The sequence below is a fragment of the Heloderma suspectum genome, chromosome 1 (assembly GCF_057233095.1).
Source record: "Heloderma suspectum isolate Gila_16-S chromosome 1, 16-S_ref, whole genome shotgun sequence".
Classification (NCBI taxonomy): domain Eukaryota; kingdom Metazoa; phylum Chordata; class Lepidosauria; order Squamata; family Helodermatidae; genus Heloderma; species Heloderma suspectum.
The window spans coordinates 333,552,467-333,579,757 of record NC_139458.1 but is presented as its reverse complement, the minus strand read 5'-3'; the positions used below and the strand labels follow the sequence as shown (position 1 = coordinate 333,579,757).

General features: G+C 43.0%; 1 protein-coding gene across 2 annotated transcripts in view; it reads left to right on the top strand.

Moving 5' to 3' along the window:
* Positions 1–27,291, top strand: part of PTPRK (protein tyrosine phosphatase receptor type K) — a 516,066-nt gene that overhangs the window by 456,179 nt on the left and 32,596 nt on the right. The window contains exons 15-18 of one of the 2 annotated variants that reach the window (XM_084827485.1): positions 5,891–6,051; positions 16,622–16,657; positions 23,344–23,528; positions 25,342–25,429. In XM_084827485.1, the coding sequence (XP_084683611.1) occupies positions 5,891–6,051; positions 16,622–16,657; positions 23,344–23,528; positions 25,342–25,429 (470 nt within the window). The remainder of the gene's footprint in view (positions 1–5,890; positions 6,052–16,621; positions 16,658–23,343; positions 23,529–25,341; positions 25,430–27,291) is intronic. The other variant, XM_084827484.1, reaches the window with a different exon arrangement.

Here is a 27,291-nt window from a genome sequence, read left to right as displayed (position 1 = left end):
TGACTTTTTAGCTCGCCTTAACCAAAAGCCGAGTTGCAGTCTTTACTCTAGCTGAATCTCAGAACTCCTCTTAAAATCTTAGACGATTTTTATGAAGTATTATAAAAGTGGTGCTTCAAAAGAGGGTTTAGTCAAATGAAGAGATGGGACTGGTTATTTTTCCTTTCCTTTCTTTCTGGAGGTGGCATTAAGACTGGAAGGAGCCTCAATAAGAGCTGCAGCATATTGGGGAGAGGGGAGAGCCATCAGAATGATAAATGGCTTGAAGGATATGACAGGATTAAAGAGCAGCAATAAACCTCCTGTATTATTAATTTTTGCCATTCACTTTTTTTACATGTGAAAGTCCTTGACAGCTACAACTCTACATATGGTCAGGGGCATTTTTAGGGGAAAGCTCCTCAGAGCATATGTTGAGAAATGTGTGAGTAGAGGTTCATTGAGGACCTGTGTGTGTGTATGCGCTCATGTGTGCATAGGGCACCATCACAAAAGTGATTTTATGCCATGCATGCTGTAAACACACAGCGAGGGGATGGGTGAATGTTCGTAATTGGTTCACAAATATCTGGAGCAACACCACCACGACATGATTTTTCACACTCTGGAATGAAGACAAAAGTCAGTAATTCGATATAACAATAGACCACAACTGTATTAAATATACAGCATGTGCAGTGACCACTTAATATCTTACTATCCTTAACCCAACCCTGGTTCAGATGACATGACAGCCCACTGTGGGTTAATTAACACTTGGGGCGCCATGGCATGTGCCATACATACACCATTATGAATATGCAAGCCCTGGCCGGGGGTTGTTGTGTCATACAAACCCAATCAGTGGGGTTATCTGAGGGTTAAACGATCCTCACAGAACTCATGGTCTGTTTTAGGGTTATGCAAGGATTGTTTAACCCTCAAATAAGCCCTGCCAGCCAGGTTCACACAACGCGACAAGCCATGGGAATCTCCGGCTGGGGCTTCCATATTCATAATGGTGGAGGGCATGACCTGCAGCTTCTTGCAGGTATATGAAGCCATGATGGGCTGTGGTGTTGTGCAAACTGGCCCAGTGTGGGCTTCCTATCCCTTGAGGCGAAAGCAAAGAGGGCACTCTCTCGCAATCTACCTTAAATTGGGTGAGCCAAGTTCCGAATCAGTAAACTAAGTGATCCATTATTTTCTTTGCCTGCTTAGCTTACATCAGGGGTGGGCAACTTGTGCCCCTCCAGATGTTTTGGCCTACAACTCCCATGATTCCTCACCATTGAGTATTCTGGCTAGGGTTGAGGGAAGTTGTAGGCCAAGACTTATAGAGGGCCACTAGTTGCCCACCCCTGCCTTAAATGGTGTGCTTCCACCAATCCATGCTGATCAGCCTGGGATGGAAAGAAATGGCCATAGGCTGGGGAGGGCCTTTTGCCAAATCCCCTTGAGCTGAACAGCAGTGAGATGTGGTTTGGCCAGCAACTTTCAACATTAGGTTGCCTCATGGTGCTCACTGTTATAGCTTGCACTTAATTTCCCTCCCAACCTTCCACAAGAGGGAGCTAACTCACTCTTAGCACCCCTCACCCCACATGCAAACATTGTGCAGGTCACAACAAGTCACAACACTGTTGGAGAGAGATGGTGCTAGCCTTTAAAGGCAGTCTTGCCTCCCCACCCAGTTGATCCAGCCAGCACTACTGTCCACATTGAAGGACAAATCCTTTCTTGTGCTTTCTGCTGGTATGGGGTGGGGCAAACACACCCAATCCAGACAGTGAGGGTTGTGAGAGCAGCCATCTAGTTTACTAAATTTGCAGGTAACCCCAGGACCAGGTCCATGTTAAGTTGTTCCATGGCTGCTTTCAACTTGTATTGTTTTTAAACAATATTTATTGCTTACATTGATATTCTCATCCAACTATTCCTTCAGAAGGCTCAGAGCAGTTTCCCAGCCACGCAAAGGTCAGGTTTACATCCAGGTTCAATTATCTTACAGCAAAAAATACCACCAAATTATTTTCCACATAACCTAGTTATTTTTACCAATGATCTGTATTTATAAAACATTGGAAACTACAGCCACAAAAACAACACTCTTTCAAGATCTCTCAGAAAGTTAAGCGAGTTAACCTACTATCTAGGGGGAGGAATGGTCAGCCTGAGAATGTCTGTTCTATGTGTGGGGAGTATTTCCACACTAGTTTTCCTACTTCATCTTCAGTATATATCAGCTAAATAATCCTGTTCAGACTTACAAAACAATTCTTCAAAAACTGCTGGTCACATTAGAAGGAATTGCTTATGAGTGCAGTTCTGTACCAGTTCTATACTGGTACAGTATACCAGTACCAGTTTATACAAGCAGATCAGTTCTTCAGGTGATCAAAGGTTTTGCCCCTAAGGGGCAAACTGTTCTTCACTACAGTCAGTGTAAGAATGGGAAGGGAGATAGCCTCCAAACCCCCTAAATTCCTACTTGTAGACTTCAAAGCTCCCTGTTACAGCAAGTAGCGAAATGCTTTTTTCAGTCCCAACATTTCCTACAATACTTACTTTCTCTAGATGTTACTTTTCCAATTTTGCAAGGATATACAACCTAGCGTATAGGCTGATCACAGTCGGGTTGTTTCCCCATCAACATGGGATTCCCCCCTCCCATTCTCTTAAAAGGGTTGTTTCTACATTAGGGCTGAGTTACTTTCAGTTTATTTCAGGCTTTGCCCAATTTTTGGAAAAGTGAACCCCAAAATGGACAAAAGGAGGACAGGGGAGTACCACGAATTGCTTCACACTGTTCTGGGTGTGGTGAGGTGTGGGCTTACCATGGCAGGGATCCCCCCTTCTCTTAAAACCCACCAGCTCTGCTAGAGCCTTTGGTGGTGCATTGGCAAGAGAAGCGCTTCTTTCCCAGAATGCCCATGGGAATGACACATGGGCAGAGGTATTCGGGAAAGATGGTAGTGTCAAGAAGCCTGTTCCTGCAGATGCACTGCCAAAGACACTGGCAGAGCTGTCAGCTTTTAACCTGTTGTGGGAGAAAAAAAGGACACACATCCCTTCTGCCGCCATGGTAAATTGCCTTCATTGGAACAGTTTGGGGTGGGGCAGCACTGGAATGGGCAGCCACAGTTTTCACCCACAAATGGAATGGCAAATTGGAGGCAGATATTTCAGCTCAAGCGTAATCACTCTGGCTGCTTAATCTAGAATTACTGTTTTTATTTATTCGCTTTTTAGGGAGAATTGTTGTGAAATCATTGCATTCCAGTGTTTTCTCTGATGTCATTCTGTGTTTCTTCAGACCTAATTTGTGGTGATATTTTTTTGCTCAAAAGTTTAATTATCGCACTAGCCTGCCTATGTGGATAGGCAAAGTGCTATTGAGGATTTTCTGGATAACTGTTCCTTTAAATTGAAAGCTTCCTGTTTGCAGATTCCACCTGTTTTATTGCTTTCCTGCCCAGCACTGCTTACTGCTTAATTTGTCCCTTACTTAGTTTTGTTCCCTGTTTTGCATGGGTGTGTGAAATACTGGTTTCTTTCCATTACTTTCACCCCTCTTTTCTTTCCATTATAGTAAAATGCTCTATTTTGCTATAATGGGAAGAAAACCAATGGTGTAACATTCCCCTCTTCCCCCGGGAGAACAAATCTGACTAATTAAGGGGCAATTTGTTACTAATATCCCAACCACACTGATCAATAAAACAGGCAGAATCTGAAAACAGGAAGCTTTCGATTAACATTAGTAAAGATGTTTGTTGAAGAGAACTTAGAAGTTCTTCTAGAGTAGACATTCTAGAAGGGTCTTGGCCAAGGGGAAGGGCGTTGCTGGATAACACTGTGCTATAGTAACTGTTTGTGTGGAGCCTCTGTTGTCGTTTTTCTTTCTGTTTCTGCTTGCAGCTGGTTCTGGAAAAGAAATGCCCTAGCATTTCTAAAGGGCTCTCGTGTGGATTATGTGGCCATACACATGGTTTGTCTAATCACACACATGAGGGCTACAGCATTCAGTTTGGGCAGGTCTTATCAGGGCCAAATGCTAGGGTCTGAATGGTCCCATATCATGTTGCTTCACCACTGAGTCTGCACATCTCTACACTGTTCAGGCTTCAAGGGAGAACCTTTCTCTAAGGGCGTGTGTTCTAGGCAAGGTCAAACCCAACTGCGTTCCTTTTTATTAAGCCCTGCAAAAGTTGTAACGGGATAATATAGATGTCTTAGACCATTTATGGAGTGAACATATATGTACCTTTTTTTGGCCATACTGACTATTTTTTAACTGTCTGTTACTTATCTATGACTGTTCCAGAAAGACTACTTTGAGCAGCTTGCCTTTAAATTACAACTGTAGCTGCTAAGAACATTTCAATGTGTGTTTCATAAACATATAATATATAGTATGCAAACCTGTTATTAATACACAGTATGAGTTGTGATATATTATCATTATGGCAACTTACTTGTGTTGGTAAAGTTGGAAATAGACATTTGGTCTGAAAGCAGTAGTATCAGTCTGATAGTATTGTGAGCTCTGCCTTTCATTACAACTTGAGTGGTTGAGTGTGCTTAATTAACACAGGTGGTATTCTGGATTGCTTTCTTATAAGTGAAATACCACCAGTGTGCTTTACAAACATTGGGCTACATAGAGAAAGAATAATCTAAAGCAACTGCTTTTAACTTAAGGACATAGTCTAACCTCACCCACTGCATATGGCAGTACATGCTTACAGGTGTGCACTAATGGGAGGGATACCAGCCACATGGGAAGGGCTGGTATCTTCCCATTTGGGAGGGGCCATAGTTCATTGGTAGAGCACATGCGTTGCATACAGAAGGTTCCAGATTCAGTCCCCAGCTTCTCCAAGGAGGGCTAGGAAAGAATCCTGTCTGAAACCCTGGAAAGCTGCTGCTGCTAGTCAGTGTCAGCAATACTGGGCTAGAAGGACCAATAGTCTCACTCAACATAAAGCAGCTTCCTATGTTCCTATGAATCCCCTTGCATGCACAGTCCAGGCCCTGTGAGCTTCTCAGATTTCCAGCACAGATTCCTGTTTGTAAAAAGATAGTACGAGCACAGAAGTAGAAATATTTACCATTGTCATACTTCAGGAAAACTGAAAGATGATCTATGAAAAGTAACTTCCATACGCACAGAACTATATTCCTTTTGTTACTGCTGTTTGCATGCTTTAGGCAATCGAAGCAGTAAAGTAACAATGGGAAAGATGTTAGAATCAGGAAATCAATTATCAAACTTGGTATGGAAGATATAATTATAACATTTTAGTTAAAATATAGTTTTGTTTCTAATTTGTATGTATTGGTATAATGTGCAGAAAAACAGTGTTACAGGGAAAAAAGACTATGAATTTATAAATGAAAACAGTTTTACAGAATAAATATGATCTGGTATCAGAAATAAAAATAATGGCAGAAATACAACTTTGAATCACTGAAATGTATACACTAGTGCTTCTACTAGAAACAGCTGAGAGTAACTTCAGTACTAGCAGCTGTCCCAGAAGCATTGGTTCATAAGTAGTTAGGATTATTGCACTGTTCTTGTATTATCTGAAGAGTAACTTGCAAAACTAAAGCAGAAATCCTAAGCCTGCCTGCTTGAAAGAGAGCCCCATTGGAATTCTTGCAAATTACTTCTGAGTGTATATGGTTAGAATCAAGCTGAAAGTTTCTTAGGGTGCAATCCTATGAATGTTCAGATAGAAAAAAGTCATTTAACTATCTGGGAGTTGCAGGACTTTTTTGTGTATAAAAATACATAGGATTGCACCTATCACTTAGCTACTATTACAAGTTATTGCTTAGTAGTTAGTAAAATTAAGATGACTTTCATTGTTTACTTTTTTTCTTTTGGTTTTTGGCTGGGCAGCAAACTTGCTAAGAAACGCAAAGACGCAATGGGAAACACTAGACAAGAAATGACTCATATGGTGAACGCAATGGATAGGAGTTACGCTGATCAGAGCACCCTTCATGCAGAGGATCCGCTCTCAGTCACCTTTATGGACTCCCATAACTTCAGCCCCAGATGTAAGTACAGCAGTGGCAAAGATTAAAAGTGTTCATTGTAACTGAAACTGGCATCTTAATTTGTTTCTTCATATAGCTGCTCTATAAGGTATTAGGTGCCACATAAATTCATTTAGTACAAGATTAGAACAAAAATAATGTGAATTATGTAGGATTTGTCCTATTTGCAGACAAAAATTTGCAGACAAAAGAGTGTGCCCCTAATACACACAAATGTGGGATAGGCATTTATAAACCACCAGGAAAAGTGCAAAATTTCCTGAGTTTTCCTCTGATGCAACAATTGAATTTTTTTTTATTCCAGAATTCCTACTTACTGGCTTCCCTTTCACTGTATTTGGAAAAAATGTGTATCTTTGCCTAATATGTATGGGAGACCAAGGGCAGTATCCAATTGGAGGCTTCTGCATGTAGCCAGCCTGGCCGGCCACAAGCATGACTTGCATGACATGATATAGCTCTTCAGGGGGCAAGTCCCCAAATGAGTGGAGACGCTTGTTTTTGGAAGGGGCAGAGCTCTGGCAACCTCCCCCCTTCCAGAAACAAGTGTTCTTCATGGTCTGTATGCATCACACATCTGGGCTCTGTGCCTGTATGGAGCCTCGATTCAGGAAGCTTCTATAGCTGAGGAATTTTGGCAGGAACCCGTCCCCCGCTGTCCTAGTGCACACGTCCCTAGTGGATTCCCACTCATTTCCCTCAGTTGTCTTTCAACTGCCATTGCGTGCACCTCATAGGAAGCTTCTCTTGTTGTTCACTGTTTTAAAAAGTGCCTTTTTACGAAAAGCTGAGGCCTTTTCCTTCTTTTCTCTCTTATATCAAGTATTTCTGTCTGTCTCCTTGTTATTTTAATTTCTTTCGTTTCATGACCTTCGCAATTGCCCTTACAGGCGTACGGCCCTCAGGGCTTCCTTTCGAAAGTACACTGGCTGTGGGGCAAAACTGCAACCCTCACATTGGCACTCTGCCTTAGTGAAGCACACGTTATTGAGGCTTGTCCTCATTGCAAAGCCTTCTCGAAGCAAATGAGAATAAACAGATCAGATCAGGTAAAAGCCGCACTTTGGAAAATGGTGCTGGAATTGGTACAGGAGCCAAAAAGTTTTGGCAAACCCACCAGTCTCACACAATGCACCTGCCATGCAGGAGCCTGCTCCAGTGTTGGGATTGTCATCCCCTTGTACTCTGTGGAGTACACAAGATCCCTCCACTTTGGGCCAATCACTGGCGAAAAGTCTAACAAGAAAGGTGAAAGTCTCTAAGCAGACTAGTCTGTCTTCTTCACACTCAAAAAAGACAAAAACTTCTAAAGAGTCGTATGATTTTGCTTGGGATCAAGCATTGGAACCCTCAGGTCTTTCTGACTCTGCGTGAGCACCTTGTGACTGGGATTGGTCCATACAGGAGTAAGTAAGTAATAATTTATTATGGTCAACTGACCAGCAAAATAGATTTACAACATTATACAAAATCCATAGAAAATAAAAAATTCTTAAACTGAGGAAGAACACATAGCACAGGTTATACATAATAAAACCTCACATTAAGGCCTGGCATCAAATTCTGTGCAGTAGCAATTAAAATACAACATTAAGAGTGATATGTGCTTTTACATCAGAAGGAAGTAAATAAATATAAAAAGTGTCTGGACGTCCTGGCGATTTAACTAAAAATGGTTCAATAAAAATTTTACGTACATTGCAATAAAAAGAACAAAAAAGGAGAACATGAGACACTGTTTTGATCTCCCCTGATCCACATGGGCACTTATGTTCATGATAAGGAACTTTTCTATATCTGCCTTCAAGGACAGCTGAGGGAAGTGAGTTACCTCGGGCTATTGTGAAGGCTCTACAATATCTTTTGAGGTCCACACAGGATGTGTCAGCTGGTAGTCTGACTCAGGATGAAGAGCCAACCGTCCTGCTCATTTCAGTACACACCTCTCAGGATCGACAGCAGCCACCACTACCGGCCACATCTCCCACTGCTACACCAACACCCTCCAGTCAGATGCAATTGCCTGTACCGACAGCCTTACCCGCTGCTCCGCCAATGTTATTTTCACCCATTCTGATGGTGAAACCTAGGCAGGAGGGGGAACCCATCCCGATAACATCTACATCGGAAGGTGAGATCCGGGACTCATCTCCCAATGGAACTGATCCCTCAACCACCTCATCCTTTATGGGTTGGAAAGCTATGGTACAGCCTGTAATTGCCACCCATGTTCACTGGAGTCGGTGCAGTCATGTGCCTCCACTACAAGAGGTTATACCCCTAGTTTTTGCGCGCAAAGCCGATATTGGGAACAGTCTAGATTGCCATTCTCAGAGTGGGACGTCTATTCAGCATGGGACGTGCAGTACAGGAGACCACAGGATTAGGCTGACTACTGTAATGAGCCGTACAGCCAGTATTGCTCTCACCATTCTGACTCTCCCTATTGGGGCAAAAGTCGGTACTGTTGACATCCATTGGCTACGGTGTCGAGACCTCCAGATAAACTGGTCATTCTTGCCCCTCGGTGCCATTGGTGCCACCTATTCAGCAGCCACTGCCAATTCAGCAGCAAGACATTTAGCCTGCCTTGCCATCTGCCAAGCCACAGGCAACTCAGCAACAGAACGTTTCACCAGTTTTATTACAGCCACAACTGTTCAGTTACAGGCCACTTTACCTGTTAACCAGCCACCATCTGCACTACCTTTTGGTGCACAAACAGATATGGGCAGCGCTCAATCACTCCCTATGGAAATGAAGAAGTACCTACCATGTCAGGTCCCTTCAAGGGAGTCTCCAATGTCTGGAACAGAAGGTTACCAGTCAGATACTACATCTCAAACTTCCTGCCCTCCCTCCATCTCCTTGCCAGATGCAATCATTGGCTCCATTTAAGCCATATCCCCGTCAGAGGATATGGGACAATTTTCCAACCAGATTCTTAGAATGGCACAGGCTTTGGGCCTAGAGACACAGCAGGTAGCTTCCACGGTGCAAGACCCCATTTTTGATTTGGTAAATGCGGAGTCTTTCAGACTGATGGCCATTCCTCTACTCTGATGTTAGAGAAAATGATCAAACAATCATGGAAAGCACCCTCCACTATGCCACCGATATTGAAGCACTTGGAGGGTATGTATCATCTGCAAGAGGCCAATACTAGGTACCTCTTCAAACACCCAGCCCCAAAGTTGATGGTGGTTGAAGCCGCACAGGGCAAGGCCCACAGGGCTCACTCCCCTCCAATTGACAAGGAGGGCAGATGCCTGGACTTACTCAGGAGGAGACTATATTCCTCCACAGCGATGGGCCTTAAAATATTGAACTACCAGGCAGCAGTGTTGGCGTACCAGCAGCTGCTATGGGACAAAGAGGGCCATCTTCTTGAGCATCTTCTGGATGACAAGAAGGAGCTGGGTTGCCTCTTCCAATCAGAGGCTCTGAAACTGTCCAGGCGGCAAATAAATACATCGCACCACCAAGTTGATTGTGACTCAACGGTGCTATGGATCCATAGCCGGATCCATAGCCCTACATCGCCACACCTGGTTGAGATAATCTGATCTCCCATAGAAAACCAGGAACTGTATCGAGGACTTATCCCTCGATAGGCAAGGCTTGTTCAACACAAAAACTGATAGTGCACTTAATTCAGTACAAAAGGCCTGCACCACAGCATGTCGTATGGGTTTTATGTCATGGCAACTTCCCAGGCAACGGCACTGGTTTCAGTCATCTGCCACTTGGTACCAACCTCATCAGCCAGCTGCAACACAACATCAACAACAACAGTCATAGGAAGGTTGTTGTTCAGCAGGCAGGTAAATCATTCCCAACTTCAAAATTCTGCAGTTATCAAAGGAAACGCAGCAGGAGAAGTAAGCAATGCTTTTGACTCACTTCCCGCCATCCTTCCTTGCCTTGTGGCCCAAATGCCCAATTTTGGAGCTTGCCGGTCTGTTTACCATCCAGCTTGGTGCAACATCACATGGGATTCCTGGGTCCTTGCAATAGTCCAGAGGGAGGGAATAGATCGAGTTTGATACCTTCTCCCCTCTCAGTACCATGCTGGTGACTGCTGTGTCCCCTGTCCTCCATACCAAAGTTCAGACCTTCCTCAAGAAAGGGGTGGTTGAGCCTGTCTCTTAGACTCAACTTCGGGATGGCTTCTACTCAAGGTACTGCATAGTACCAGAGAAGTATGGAGAGCTTCCGCTGATCGTGGACACTCAAGAGCTGAACATGCTCATCTCACCCAAGAAGTTCTGCATGGTTTCTCTGGCATCTATCCTGCCTCTTGTCTCTCAAGGAGATTGATTCGCCTCTATCAACCTCAACCACACCTATTTTCACATCATCATAGACAAATTGCACCAGCGCTACCTCTGCTTTGCCATAGGTATCAACGTCTACCAGTTCCAGGTGCTACCCTTCAGTCTCGCCACCGCCCCAAGGGTATTCACCAAGTGCATGGCAGTGGTCTGCCTGTGTTATAGTCTTACCTGTGACTATAAGGTGAAAGGTCTATCCATACATAGACAGTGGCATCAATGAAAGATCATCTTCTTCCATCAATAGAGATGACCTACAATCTCCTTCAGGAGCTTGGACTCTATATCAATGCGGACAAATCACATCTTGAACCAACACAATGGATTCAAATTATAGGGGTGTTATTGAACTTCCAACTGGGCACACCTTTTTACCCAACATCAGGGTAAAGGTGCTGACTTCTCTGGTATCAGAATTGCAAATGAGCAGATCTGCTATGGCGCTTAAGGTCCATCATCCCTTGGGCTTCATGGCTGCAACAACAGCTGTTGTTCACTATGCTCAGTTGCACCTGAGACAACTCCAAAACTAGCTAATACGCAACTTCAATACCAATTGGGACAGCCATCAAACCCAACTCTGTCTGCCCCCAGACGGCAGAAACTCTCTCTTATGGTGGTTGATACAGAGCAGTCTAACCCATGGCATGCCGTTCCTTCAGCCCTCTCTATCCAGGGTTGTCACTGTGGATGCCTCGTTGTTGGGATGGGGAGCACACTGTCTGGGCCTTACGGTCCATGGACGATGGGTGGCTAATGAAGCCACATGGCACATCAACCTCCTGAAGTTAAGAGCAGCGGACAGAGTGCTTCATATATTTGAACTGGATCGGGTGGGCAGACTGGTCCAGGTCACTTTGGACAACATGACTGTTGTCGCGTATTTGAACAAACAAGGAGGTACCAGATCTCTCCCGTTGCTCACACTCCAGATCTTTGACTGGTGCAAAGCCTGTCGAATCAGACTTGTGGTGATACATGTGGCTGGTGCTGACAATTATCAGGTCAGCCAGACCATGCTGACCGCCCATGAGTGAGAGTTGGACAGAATGGTTCTGAACAGCCTCTTCCAGCTTTGGGGGATACCAGAAATTGACCTTTTTGCCACAAGGGAGAATGCAGTTTGCACAACATTGTGCAGCATAGTGAGCCAAAGCCTGGGATCGATAGGCAATGCATTCATATTTCAATGGACAGGGGTGCTATTCTACCTGTTCCCCCCATTTCCAGTGATGAGCAGGATCCTGGTGAAGATCGTGATGGATGGCGCAGAGTGCAGCATCGTGACACCATGGTGACTGCGCCACTACTCAAGATGGCAAAGGGTCAGTACTGATGGCTCCCATCACAACCGTCTCTCCTCATGAGAGAGAATGGCGAAATCCAATATCCAGATCTGACAACTCTCCACATGACAGCATGGAAGTTTGGGTGATGGGTGCCACTTCAGCTCTAGCAGCAATCCAGAGGATTCTCAATGCTGACCGTAAGCTGTCTATGCAGCATTCTTGCTCAAAGAAATGGACTGCTTTTTCTGCTTTTGCTCATGAGCAAGGTTTTCACCCATGCCAGTGCTTTTTGCAACCCATTCTCCAGTTTCTCCTGTCTCTTTTTGGAAAAGGACTCAAATTGTCATCTCAGAGTTTACCCCTCTACTGTTTCTGTGTTTCACCCTTCTGTTGAAGGATTTTCCGTGTTCTCACATCCGGTGGCATAAAGGGATCAAAAATCTAGCACTACCACCACCAGTCCATTCTACGGTACCAAGTTGGAGCCTTTCTGTGGTGCTTAAGGCACTTTCATAAAAGCCTTTTAAAACCGCTGGCAACGGCAGACCTATGCCTCCTATCATGGAAGGATAGTGGCCATTGCATCTGCACACTGTGCCAGTGAGCTCTGTGTGCTCAGAATAGACCAGCCTTATCTTGTTGTTGTTCAGTCGTTCAGTCGTGTCTGACTCTTCGTGACCCCATGGACCATGGCACGCCAGGCCTTCCTGTCCTGCGCTGTCTCCCGGAGTGTGCTCAAGTCCATATTCATTGCATCGGTGATGCTATCTAGCCATCTCATCCTCTGCCGTCCCCTTCTCCTTTTGCCTTCAATCTCTTCCAGCATCAGGGTCTTTTCCAGGGAGTTTTCTCTTCACATTAGGTGGACAAAATATTTGAGCTTCAGCTTCAGTATCTGTCCTTCCAATGAGCAGTCAGGGTTGATCTCCTTGCAGTGCTCAGACCTGACCCTGCCTTTTTACCTAAAGCTGTGTCTGAGTTCACTTAAATCAGGACATTGCTTTGCCTGCTTTCTTTGCTTCTCCTTCTGCACCTTTGGAGTCGACCCTGCATATGCTCAATGTTCGTCGTGCCCTGGCCTTTTATAAGTTGAGGACTGAACAGGTGAGGTGAGGACTCAACCGTCACCTCACCTCTTTGTCTGCTATAGCGGCAAGTGCAAGGGCCAGCCTCCCTCAACTCAGCGCTTTGAGTCTTGGGTCATGAAGACAGTCGAGCTGTTATACAAGCTGGCTGAGCGCAAACTGGCTGCCCCAGTCTGAGCTCACTCTACTCGTGCGGTAGCAACATCGGCTGCATTCGATGCTGGGGTTACCATCCCTGAACCATGGTGTGCTGCAACCTGGTCGATACTGTCCACGTTTGTAAAACATTGCAGACTGGATGTTAGGGCTAGAGGGGACTGTACTTTTGGTCGTGCCATCCTCTCCTCTGTATTAGGACACCAACCCACCTCCATTGTAAGTTCGCTTGCTACTTGCCCATATGTGTGATGCATGGAGACCATGAAGAAGAAAGACAGGTTGCTACCTGTAACTGTAGTTCTTTGAGCGGTCGTCTGTGCATTCACACAAGCCACCCGCTGCTCCCTCTTGAAGTGTCATACTCGAGCTCAGTGTTGAGTACTGAAGGTATTTTTTATGTAAATTTCTCTCCGTTACGAGGCTGCAATGTCGGTCTCAAGGAACCTGCGGGAACCTGCTAGGGACAAGCACATTAGGATGGCAGGGGAGGGGTTCTGGCCAAAATTCTTCAACTACGGAAGCTTCCTGAATCGAGGCTCCATGCAGGCGCAGAGCCCATATGTGTGAATGCATAGATGACCACTTGAAGAAATACAGTTACAGGTAGCAACCTGACTTTTCTGCTCATTGTGGAGCTTGCCCCCAGAATGCTGTTTCGTGTCATGCAAGTGGTAGGGGCTGCTTGTGGACCCGGGCCAGCAGGGCTGGCCGTGCGCAAACTGGAACTGGCAGGGCTGGCCACACGCGGAAGGCCCCAATTGGATACTGTCCCAGAGATTAGAAACACTGGGGAGAATACATACAAATGTAATGTGTAAATAAACTCTATTACAAAATTTCTTCCCAGGATGACCTGTCAAGAAAAATAAATTATAACTCTGTATCACAATTGTAATTTTGTAATAAAAATTAGTTGTATAAACAGACAACTATTATACTACAGGTCCTGTTCAGAAATGTAGGATCAAGTTTCATTTTCCCTGTGTTGATCTATGGAAAAATGCGTATTAATTCTTTCCACATTAAATATTTAATACATGGATTCATATGATTGTTCTTTCTAGAACCATTTTTACAACCTTTTTTTAAAAACAACAACAACCCTGTAATTCTTTAGAATTACATTGTGGAAATGAATATGCATCTAGGTTGTTTTTTAAAAAGTCATAGCTAATATAAATTTCAAAAACCTGCAAGATTGTGCTTGGAGGACTCAGGTTGCCCTATAGTTCTAGCATGTGTTAGATAAGTGTCCACAGCCTAGTAATTTCACTAACCTTGAATAATGGTTTAAAATGGGGTCATTAAAAATACAGCATCTCCATATTAAAGTACATTAAGCACTAATTTTTATGTTTTATTCCATCTATTTTGGGTGGCATATTTGAATCTAGTTACTATTCTGTCAAGAAACTATCCATGCAAAGATGTGTTGATGCTGAGATCGCTGTAACGTAGTGGCTACATTAGTTCCAAGTGTTTCTTGCCCATCGGAGTTTAACAACAGAAAACAGCTATTGCCTTGCTAAGATAAGCTAACTCTTAGGGATATTCATGGAAGTAGTTTCTTGACCATCCTGCCCTCCCTAATAGCCTCTCTGGAGGGCTGGGGTGGGGAGTGCTCCTAAACCATGTGGAATGGAGTGCAGGGGCTGCTCGGAGAGGGAAGGCAGGAAGCCTTCCTTACATGAATTCCTGTAAGTTAGGATCCAACCCCAATTTTGGGCAATTTCCTCTGCTCCTCCAGCATCTGCACCCCTTGCATCTCTCATTGGTCAGGAAGATCCCCTGACCTTCCAAAGACGAAGATTTCCTTCTATAAATGTCCTTAAGTTAACTTCCCTTAGCATTAAAGCTGTTTTATATAGTTCTAAGAATGCAGTATAAAGTAACAGCTCTTCTACAAGGAGGCCTCCAAAGTAAAGCACAAAGTTATTATTTATTTATTTATTTATTTATTTCTATACCACCCAATAGCCGAAGCTCTCTGGGCGGTTCACAAAAAAAAAGTTATCAGTTGGACCCCTTCTTTAGTAGTATACATCCTGGCTGAGAAATTGCCACAAACAGTGGTTTCATGCAAATTGTTGCTCAGGGCAAATAGATGGAATTGTGAGACTATGAAGCTTAACCTTTTCTCCTAGCCTGGTTATTCCTACTATTTGCTTGGTGCTAGAATACATATTGTGCATATAGCAAGCGTGGCACTTGTATCCTGAAGAAAATCACATCCACTGCCTCTTTCTTTATGGGCAAAAGAGAAATTAACTAGCCAGTAGTATTCTCTCTGTGACTTAGTATCAAGCAGGTTGTCCTCTGTTCTAGTAATGTATGTACAGTGTGCTGTAAAACCTTCTATGTAGAGTGGAAGTGTACACTGTGGATGCAGTTGTGTGGTGGAAATTACCAGAGTTCTTCCCAAAGACAGACTGAGAGAGAGAGAGAGAGAGAGAGAGAGAGAGAGAGAGAGAGAGCGAGCGCTCTGGTAAGTTCTCTGAACCAATTTGAGGACTTGCAAAAATTACTCTTATCTTGGGAGCCTTTTTCCCAACACCCTAGGAACTAATAGTTCCTACAGGGGGTGGGAAAAAACACTATGGGAACTAAATCTGAGCAGGGGGGAGGACCATCACTAGCCTGGTAAAGGACCTGTAAGAGTGGCTTCCCCCCTACCACCTCAGATGTATTCCCTGAAGCATCTTTTTCACACTCACTCAGGAATAAATTACTCCATTTGTTCCTATGGGAGTGGGAAAAGACCCTGCAGGGGCCAAATCCAAGCACAGGGGGAGATCTTCCACATAGGGAGGTGGCTTTCTCCCTCACCCTTAGGTTTGGTCCTACGGAGTGTAATGGCACAACCTAACTCCATTACATTGCACAGGCTCATTTTAAGAGGCTTGTTGGGGTGTTTGGCAGCCAAAGCAGTCAACTTTACCCGCCACATCTCCCAGAATTCTTAGCCAGTGAAGGATTTGCTTGGTCCATGCAAAACCTTTGGTAGTCAGAAAAGTCAGCAATTCTTCTCCTGCTTGGAGAAGAATTTGGAGACTTTAAAAGCTCACCTTTCTTTATGAGCCCATGGAGTTATTTTCTGAGCTTGGCTTGGGAGAACTTTCCCAGCATCCCTAATAGGATCTGTGTATGAATCTAGCCTTAATCTAAGATGTAATTTAGTAAGAACACACCTTAATTGCTGAAGAGTGAAGTTCCCAATTGTTGGTGTAAGTGCCTGTCCTGTTGCACTCCTTTTTACCAGGGAATTTGCTGATGAATGCGTCAGTCTGGTACAGCTGCACTTGAGCTTCTGTATGTACTTTCACACAAGTGCATTTTAGCTATGTCCTGTGAAAAAAACAGGTTGTGTTTAGGTGGGGTTTCTGAGAGCAGCAATTCCATCCTAATGGTTCAGTTAGCCTTTGGCAGCTAAACCACTTGAGGCTTTACTCTGTCGCTGTCAATCAGCAGATGCTTAGAAGATGGCCAAGTTTAGCCCCATTAGGCCATTCTATACATTTACTGCCTTGTTTGCCCTGTGCAAAATGCAAACACTGTTTTGAGCAAGACAGGCTTTGTATTCTCTGTTACACTAACAGGATGAATAGACATTGCTGTGTGACTTTTTAAAATTTGTTGTTCATTTTTTTAAAAAATGCATCAATTGAAGGTAATGTATTTTTTCATGAGCTTTGTTTTCCTGCAGTGCCCAATGATCCACTTGTGCCGACTGCTGTGTTAGGTGAGGACCTAGTCCTTCATTATCTCTTCCTTCATGGATTTCATCTCCTTGTATGGTTTTATAACTCTTGTCAAGAAATATATTTATTGCGTGTCAAAGCAGCTTGTTTCAGATTGAAAAGATAGACCAGCTATTAACAAAATATTCAGGTGTTTTCAGCCCTGCATTCATTTTCCTAGGGCAGCACCAAGTATTAATTTTGCTGTGAACATTAACAGTGTAGAAAGGGGCCTTCATGGCCTGAAATGTTTCCTGGAAGCCACCACCACCAATCTGGCTTATTCGGGCTAGTTTGGTCCTTTTCTGGTGTGCCTTGGAATACTGAAAGATGGGATAGAAATGTTTTAAATAAATATAGGAGAAAAAGGTCCTTCAAGTACTCTGGTCCCAAACTGTTTAGGGCTTTATAGGTCAGAGCCAGCCCCTGGTATTGCACCCAGAAACACAGTGGTAGTAACACAGGTAAAATGCATTCAAACCAGTTCATTCCAGTTAGTAATCTAGCTGCATTTACAAAACCAGTTGGAAGTTTCCAGACATCTTCAAGGCCTGCCCCATTATAATGAATTGAGATAATCTAACCTGTTACAAGAGCATAGATAACTGTAGCGAAGCTATCTCTGTCTAGGAGGGGCCACAACTAAGCAGTGAATAGCACTTTGTACCGCAGATGCTACTTGAGCATCCATTGTAAGGCCTGGATTTGTCAGCAACCCCAACCTGCTAATGTTCTTTAAGAGGTTCAACCCCATCTAGAGTAGGCCAAATGGCACATGCATGCACACCAAGGTCGTCAAAGCCCCAAATAATAGTATTTCCATCTTGGCCTGGATAAGGGCTACAGCCATCCTTTTATGTTTTCAGAAATGGGATCGGCCGTTGATTCTTTGCCCCAGAATGCTAGGTGTAATCTGATACCTGCAATTCCTACCAGTGACTAATTCATACAGTCTGCAATCTCCCTTTTGAGATTGGGTTTAAACTGCATACTGTACCTCATGAGCAGTTTAACATCTGGCCTAATGCTTTGATTTTTCTGTTCTTCCCCCATACCCTGGTGTGCATTTTTTTTTTTATTACCTAGCTTGATGAAGAGTTCTGGAGAACTCAAAAGCTTGCACAATCATTTGTGGCATTTTGGTTGGTCCTAATAATTCCTAACTGTGGGTTTTGGAGTTTAAACTCAATCGAGACATTACCAATGTTCAACATTTCTACTGCCCTTGCTGGTTCAGATATAAAGAAGAACTGCCATCAGCGTACTGATGGCATTTCAGCCCACGTTTCCAGTCTTGTAGCTTCATGTAGATCTTAAAACAGCATGCGAGCCAAGATAGAACCCTGTGGAGCACCATAACTGTTGGGCCAATTTATAGTCTCTAGCACTGGAACATACTTGGCAGATAAAAGCAACTATTGTTCGCATGCAATGACAACCCAGAGTATGGGTTGAGTACAGATTGTAATTGAATCATGGGTTGTTGTTGAATTGTCGGTTGTTGTTACATACACTATGGTTTAACTATGGGTTGTTAACCATGAACAACCCAGAAAAAGAACCCATGGTTTATTGTTGGGTTGTGAACTCTGGGTTGTTTGTGGTTAACAGCCTGTAGTTAAAACATAGTGCAGAGATCGCATGTAATGACAACCAACAATTTAACAACAACCCATACTCAACCCATGGTTTGGATTGTCGTCACATGCAAATCAGGTCAGTGCCTACAATGACCAGTTCAGACAAAAGGCACAGCAGGGTACCATGGTCAATGGTATCAAAAGCCACTGAGAGAGCAAAATTAGCACTGTCCATTTCCAGGTGTATATCACCCAGCAGTGCAACCAAACCCTCTTTCAGTGCCAAACCCTGGCCAGAAATTATATTGAAATGGTTCGAAGTTGAAATGGATCTCGATGTATACTCAGAAAGTTCATCTGAACATAGTCATAGCATCCAACTCCAGCTTATAAATGTACAATACCTGGAATAAAGAATATAGATTCTAATATACAAAGTGCTTTGGAATTCGTATACTTTTATCATCATGGTAGCTTTCTGAGAATAGGTCAAGCTGAGAGATTTTGGCCAGGATCTGAAGAGCTATTTTAGGTGCATCTGAAAGCTTGAGCATACCCAGTGGGACCTTAGATCCTCTGCACTGCATATCAGACTCCCATTATTATCACAAACTAATCTTAAAAGTACTCTGTTTTTAAAAGTTAGCCATGTGGCATAGAATCATAGAATAGTAGGGTTGGAAGGGGCCTACAAGGCCATCGAGTCCAACCCCCTGTTCAGTGCAGGAATCCAAGTCAGAGCATCCCTGACAAATGGCTGTCCAGCCTCGGCTTGAATGCCTCCAGTGTGGGAGAGCCCACCACCTCCCTAGGGAATTGGTTCCATTGTCGTATTGCTCTAACAGGCAGGACATTTTTCCTGATGTTCAGCCACAATCTGGCTTCCTGTAACTTGAGCCCATTATTACGTGTCCTGCACTCTGGGATGATCGAGAAGAGATCCTGGCCTTCCTCTCTGTGACAACCTTTCAAGTACTTGAAGAGTGCTAGCATATCTCCCCTCCTCAAGGCTAAACATGCCCATTTCTTTCAGTCTCTCTTCATAGGGCTTTGTTTCCAGTCCCCTGATCATCTTTGTTGCCCTCCTCTGAACCCTCTCCAGTTTGTCTGCATCCTTCTTAAAATGTGGTGCCCAGAACTGGACACAGTATTCCAGATGAAGCCTAACCAGTGCTGAGTAGAGGGGAACTAGTACTTCCTGGGATTTGGAAGCTATGCTTCTATTATGGGAACTGTTGTTCGAGAAACATGAACATTCAAATCTACTTTAGGTGTACTGACATTGTTTGTTTTTTTTAATTAATTTCATTTTTTATCCTGCCTTTCTTCTAAGAAGCTCATGGTGGCATGCGTAGTTCACGCCAACCCCACTCCATCTTCACAACTTGGTGAGATAGGCTAGGCTGAGGGAGAGTTATATGCCTAGGGTGACCCAATGGGCTTTATGGGTGAGCAGGGATTTGAACTCTGCTCTTTTTAATCCTACTCTGGCACTCTAACTACTACAGTACAGTGGTTCTAAGTCTTACCAGGGCTTTATGGCTGGTCAAGTATATGGACATGGGACTCATATGCACAAATCCAATCATGTATCAGATGGCCCACATTTGTCTTCAGCTATTTAGTAATGAATGTATTACAATCTGAAATTATAATTTGCATCTATAAATAACACGTAAATGTGAACTCGTTGATTGGGTGCTTTTTTCCTAATCCTTTTCATCAGCTCTTACTGCCATATAGTCACTAAACAAGTATATTTGATTTGACATTAGAGCTATCAAAACCTCCAAATCAGTTAGGTGAAACAAATCTTTTGACATGCAAAGGTTAATCTGTTAGAACTTTAGTAAGACAGGCAGCTGTGAAGAGCAAGCCCAGGGCAAAACTGAAAGGCAGCCTGACAGTTTCTGCACGCGTTCACATCACAGTGTGGTTTTATATTGTTGTTCATTGACAAATAGAATTTATGTGAGGCAAAATGCCTTCGTTGGGAGTTCATGGGAGCTTGTACTTGTATTAGATATTTGATATTAGTCATTCTTCATTTTGTTTTTTACATTTAATATTTCATTCCATTTCATATATGTGGTTTCTAGTAGTATATTGCTCCTGTTATTTTACTTTCAAAAAGTATGTTGTCCAGGTCATATGTATAATGTGAAGTGTGTGCATGAGCATATGGTGATCAAAAATACCACAATGTTATTTATATTTCTGTTCTAAAACTGTACAAGCTACTTTCTTTACTGCCATTATGAAGCTTCTACAAATTTTAGATACTGCTTTGACTATTTTTTAATAAAAGACAGGCTTCAAATATGTCTCTTACGTTTTGCTTTTTTATGCTTCAATGGGTAACAGTCCCTATAACTGGTAAGTATCTGAGGAGACACTATAAAGCTTAAATGAAGAGATTTTAGATGCAATATATATTGCATAATGAATGAAATACTATATTTAATGTGACCTTGACTTGTTATTCACACTTCTAGTTGGTTTAATGAGGCACACATACTGTGAAATTAAAAACTCATAGGATGGCTAAAAAGATGAGCTATTTAGTTCTAACTGCTTCCATAGCACACAAGGTCTAAAATAACAAGCCTGTACTAGCTTTAATACTTGGGCTAGGATCCAATGGGGACCTATCATTGGCAGTGAGCGCTGCCGGTTCCCAGTGTATGCATGGCTGGACCCGGTGGTGGCGGTGTGAGCATGGCACCTACCCGCAACAGCGATGTAGCACTTTCCCAAACTACTGGAAGCACAAGTTTCTGGAAGGGGCAGGTTGCACCTTCCAGAAACGTGAGTTTCTGGTCGTTTGGGGGCTTGCCCCTGGAACTCTGCATCACTGCCACTGGTGGCAGGGGCCCTGCTCGCACACCAGGAATCAGTGGCACTCATCACCAGTGGTAGGTCTTGGCTCCTCCTATTTATTCTAGATGTGACTTTTGTTCAGGTATTACAGGTGCTAAAATAAACACCTCAAGACAACATGGTCATGATCTCTCCCCATAAGTCTGCTTCCCCTTAAATACTGCTGAGTTTGCACTGTAACTGTACTGCATAACTGACCATTTCCAAAATGGTGGTGCTTGTCTCAGGTGTGCTGTGTGTGTCCTATTTTTAATTAAAACCCTTGTGGAGTGATTTAAGGAACATACTTATTTACTTTAATAAAAGAACATGATTGCTCTTTCAGCATGTCAGTCTGACTTTGATCTTTGTTAGAATTTAAAATGTGTGTTTATTTTGAAATAGGATCCTTCATTCAATGCAATCAACAAAGTCACAAATATTTCTAGTTGATGGGGGCTGATCAGGGCAGAGAAAGTAAATTCTTAAAATTCTAATCTGGAATGGAAGTCATCTACTACTGAATGTCATTTCTGTTTTCATATACAGGTGATAAACAGAAGTAGAGATTGACCATATTCTTTCTAATTATCTTTCAAAGCTCTGTCAAGCACAATAGCGCCTGTATTAATATGTTTCCTCAATAAACAGGTGTTGGCTGGGGTAACTGTGTCTAGCAAGCAACTAAGAGAGAGTTCTATCAGGGATCCTAGTATTCACTTTAAAGCCATTAAACCTAACTGTTGACTACATTTAACCATGACCTATCTCAGCAGAGCAGGGCTTCAGTTCATACAAAAGGAGTTGATGCGGTGTGAAGGTTCATTCACTATATCTGAACACATTGATCCTAATGTATAAGTATAACCATGGTCACTGTCTATTGTGAACAGTGTAGTATTGTGACTGAAACATTAACTTTTTGTTTTTGTTAACATTTTACTTTTGGATCATAAGAAATTTGCCAGATATAGATGGAGCAGGGGGGAAACCTATCAAAAGCCATCTGTCTGGCTTAACTAGATGCATACATGAGAACAAAAAGGAAAGGCCAAGATCCATTTAGAGAAGAATCCTATGGCCCTTAGGCAGTGTCTAAGTGGCCATAGGATTTCCGGTTTCTGGGAACCGAGCTTGGAGCCAGGGCTCTGAGCTCAGCTCCCAGAAACCATGCTCCCTGACCCCTCCCCTGCCACCTCGTAAGCAGCGCGGTTCTTCCCCATCTCTGCGCTCACAAATGCAGCATGGAGCGGGTGAAAAGCAGGCAAAATCGGCTGTCTAGCCACAAATGCAAGGCAGCCAAAGTGTGGAGGAGAGGATCCCCTCCATGCTCTGCCCACCCTGCATTGGATAGTCAGCAGTGAGTTCTGAGGCAGCCGACTACCCCAGTAGGATTGCACCCTTAGTTGACATTCTGCTTCCAGTGCCTGGCCATCAGTTCTTAAATGGTGAATATAGCTAACAACAGAAAATGCCCTTTGAAACTCTCCAAGGGCAACATAGAGTCTGTTTAAAGTTTGTGACCACCACGTGGGAGCCACTTAAAATTGTTCCACATGCCCCCTGTTATCCTCTAGGCGAGCTGTTTGGTAGTGATTATTCACCATCTAGGACAGGCAGGTTTCACCATGAATCTCCAAAGGTACATGAATTGTCTCCATGAGGCAGCCATAAAATCTTTAGAGGCCTTAGGTCCAAGCAAGGATTGTCAGCTTTGCCAGAAGCTCTTCCTCTCATCTTGTGCTTAAGGGCTGATAAAGCACAGAGAGCAAGTGCATGTGAGCCTCTAGCCTGTTTTGAGGGCACCGAGGCAGCCAATCAACTCCAAAGCCCATAAATAAGGGAAGGTTATTGTCCAATCAGTAGGTGTAAGGGGTACATAGAGGATAGAGTGATGACGTAAGCAATCTCAAGGCCACGAATTTAAGAACAAAAATGAGCTGGAGTTTGAGCTTCCTCTGGCAGTCCGTGCTGACTAGAGTTGGCCACCTCAAACTGAAAATTGGGAGTTTGATCACTTCCTGCTGGACACTGAATTTGAATTTTCATAGTGTGCATTTTTTAACTCATGTTTTATAAATATGAGACTACACTTGTTGCTTATGCATGCTTGTTAAATCAAAAATAGTTGCTTCCAAAACTTTGCAGAATGCTGCAACAAGCTAATTTAAAACTGGACTGTAGCTCAGATATTTTAAGTTTCACTATTACTGAACATTGTTTTATTTTCTGGGATCTTATAACCACAGATGAAAACCACAGTGCAACAGCAGAATCAAGTCGTCTGTTAGATGTGCCTCGCTATCTCTGTGAAGGAACAGAGTCCCCTTACCAAACGGGCCAACTACATCCTGCTATCAGAGTAGCTGATTTGCTGCAGCATATTAACCTCATGAAAACATCTGACAGCTATGGTTTTAAAGAAGAATATGAGGTAAAAAAAGTCAGCAGTGACTTTTAAAAAACTGACTTAGGAGGGAGAGGCCCTTTGAGAGTACAGCTTTGTGTTTGCAAAGAGAGTTCTTAATTACAAGAAAATTAAAATGAAAGTTTAATGGGATTAAATTTTTTAAAGACCACTTCTCAGTGAGCCACGAGGCAATGGAAGAATCCTAAAGAGCACTGATCAGTTCCACTGCTTTGGGCGCTATGTTACGAAGTTCCAGAATGAGGGATAGTGCTGATGCAATCATATTACTTGCTGCTTGCTACCTGCAATTAGCAAATCATGAGCCTCTGTCAGGAATACACACTCCCTACCAGACATCCCTCTCTTTCTGGAGGAAATTCCCTTAACCACTCTTAAGCCAGCTGTTTTAACAGTAATAACTATCTGGAGATTATCTTAAAGTGGTTACTATCACTCTGTGGAGGATATCAGGATTTTAGCAGCAAGATTCCCCCAACTCCATCTGTTGTCCTGCCTGTGGGCTTTCCAGCAGCATCTGGTTGGCCACTGTGGGAAACAGTATGCTGGACTAGACAGGCCTTGGTTTGATCCAGCAAGATCTTACGTTGATCAGATCATGTGCACAATGGTCATTGTTTAAAAGCTATACATTGTCGGCACTGTACGCAGGATCTGTACCTGTGCCCTGAAAAAAATGTAGGGTGTAGGTCCTTCATTTATATATCTTCTAAGTCAGAGGTTTTTTGTACAAGGGTGGATGGCGGGACTCTTTAAGAATATCTGCATGGGCAAACCATAGCTTTCATTAACCCTGGATCTGAAACTATGACCTTAACCTAGTTTGATGGCTGTTTCTATACAAGGAAAATGTACAGAATTCTCTTAATCCCTTATTTCAGTTTCTGGGCCATGTCCTATTACTTAAACCACACAGAATTGCATGTATGTGAGTTGTTAGTGACCTGCTTTTGGGTCAGTTTCCTTCTCAGAAAGAGGCAGCACACAGGGATAATTACTACTGTGTATCTGTTCTGATAACATCCATTAGTGAGCAGTAGTGGGGAAAATTAGAAAAAGTCTCTCTTACCAGTAAACATAAATGACTATTTTGCTGTCTCCAAACTCTTATTCTGAAGAATATTTTCACCAGGTAAGACCACATTCAGGAAAAAAATGTTTACCAGACAACAATGCTTGGCTAAGGGAGCAATCCTGTGGCTGCTAGACGGCCATAGGATACGTTGTTTTCCAGGAACTGACCTCCCCCCACTTCCACACTGCCTCGGAGGCAGTGTGGAACAGACCTGTCTGCGCTTGCAAGGGGCATGGCTGGGGGCGTTGCAGGACGGGGTGATCAGAATTGCGGGTAGGAAACATCCTATGTGTTGTACAGCAGCCTCCTTCCCCGCTCTGTCCTCCCGCAGCTAGACAGCCGCAATCGCAACCACAATTTATTTGCATGTTTACGTATTTGTAATTTGACAATTGTTGATGTCATTTATATCCAGGATGGTGGAAATGGGGAAAGCAAACCCTCCTCAATTATCCCCCACTGCAGGCATTCTTGTATTTGTGGATTGACCCAAAACCTTCCAAAAAGCAGCAAGCCCTGGATTTGTTCCAGAGTTGCTTCTGCCCCCACCAGAAGCTGTATTCCAGACCAGTTTCCAGTGGGAGCAGAATTCTTTCATCCTTAATTATATGTGTTGATACTGGAAAAAATATAAATGTAAATATTTTAACTGTTAAAATAAAATGTGTTAAAACAAATAAAATGTTAAATCCAAAATTATGCTTGAATAATATACTTTATTCCCCCCCCCCTCCTTTTTTTAAGAGTTTCTTTGAAGGGCAGTCAGCTTCTTGGGATGTGGCAAAAAAGGATCAAAACAGAACAAAGAATAGATATGGAAACATTATAGCATGTAAGTTAAGAGTGGATATTTCACCATGCTGATAAATATGTGTATTACATTTTTATATTGCCTTTCCTCCAGTAAGCTCATGCAGAATACCATTTTATCCACCCATTTAACCCTGTGAGGTAGGTTAGGTGGAAAAATGGTGTCTGGTCAAAGGTCACCAAATGAGCTTTATGGGTGAGGAGAGATTTGAGCACATCTCCTCCCTAGGTGTGTCACTTTAACCAGTATATCATACTGGCTCTGTATGTTGTGTACATATGTTTATACTTTTAAAATATTAATGTTTTGTACTTCTATTCAGTCAGTTCAGTCAAGTGCTCTGCACAGTGCAACATTTCCAGGTCTTGTTAGTTTTACTGCCCTCATTTTTCCTAATGTAGGATCTGCTGTCAACTTACATTTAAACACAGTCACCCAAGAAAAAATCTCCAGTGAAAGTCGGTCATACTTTTTGTGACCGGGACCACATTCAGAGACCATGTTAAACTAGGAATCTTGGCCTAATACACCGCTATGTGAATTAGCAGCCCATTTCCCTTCATGCAAGTGGGCAAACAAACCAGGAAGGGATAGCTACATGTTACATCCTATCCCATCCTATCTATGTGGACCCAACCATGGTTTAAAGTTGACTTATGAGTCCTGGTTTGTTTGGGCACACTTAACCATAATCCTGGATTCAGATGTAATGCGAAGCTATCCCTTCCTGGTTGTTTACCCAGTTGCATGATGGAAAGAGTGCATGGGCTGCATGCATCAAATGCTGCTCATTCACATCACATTTTATTAAGCCAGGAATCCTGATGCCCAAACAGAGCCTCAGTGCTAAAGTATCTCCCTGAAAACTGATTTTCTTTCACACTGAATTAACATGTTACTACATTTCTTTTACTTTGCTACACGATATCTGATTTTCAGTTGTTTACTACTGATTCACTCCACTGCCGTGATTAGAATAAAAAACAACAACTCTGGCAGTTCTCAGGAGTAAAGCTTTTGACAGTTAGGACCAAAGCACAAACAAAATTTGATTACCATTTTACAACAAGAATAGCATCTGCTATCATGGTGCCATTGGGAGAACAGCTGATAAAAGCTTAGATTTAGTTGCCCATCATATTCATATGCTTGAAAGAGTAGGTTTTCAAATGTACATATCACAGTTTTCAAGATCTAAGCATTTTAGTGACAGAGGTAGGCTATGGTTTTAACCCTTCAAAGACCACTTCTCTTGTTAACTTTGGAATCTCCCCCTATTCATTCTGCTGACAGAAGCCTTCTGTCGGGAGAGGGACATTAGTTGGATTTCATCCCAAAAGAATACTCCATGTGTCATTATTGCTTGGTGAATCATTCTTCTGTCTTCATCATGGCTTTCCTTCTAGAAAGTTTTCTTCCACTGGGTGATTATCTCTGAGTCAGTCATCCTAGTGAAAAGGGGTTGTCTCCCCAATATAGATAATGATAATATCTGACCTGTGCTGGCCATTTTAAATTGTTCTACTTGTGAAATGCTTCAAACAAACTATTTGACTCGAGTAACAGTATTGATCATCCTAGCCACTGCAAATCCACTTAAATGGGGCAGAATTAAATGGAGATTTCTCACGTAGCAGGTTACTTTAGAGTAAAGGCTCACCACAGTGAGTAGTTGCCACATGGAGCTATTTAAAGTGGCTTACATGCAGCAAAGACTGAGCCAAGCTATCAACTTTAGTGAATGACAAACAGATGCCCTACTTTTCATCGTCTATTGCTAAGATATGTATGAGACATAGATCTCCTAAACTAATATAGAAGCATTTTGCTTCTGTTAATGTGAAATTGTTCCATTTTTAATAAATTAAAGGCACCCATTCAAA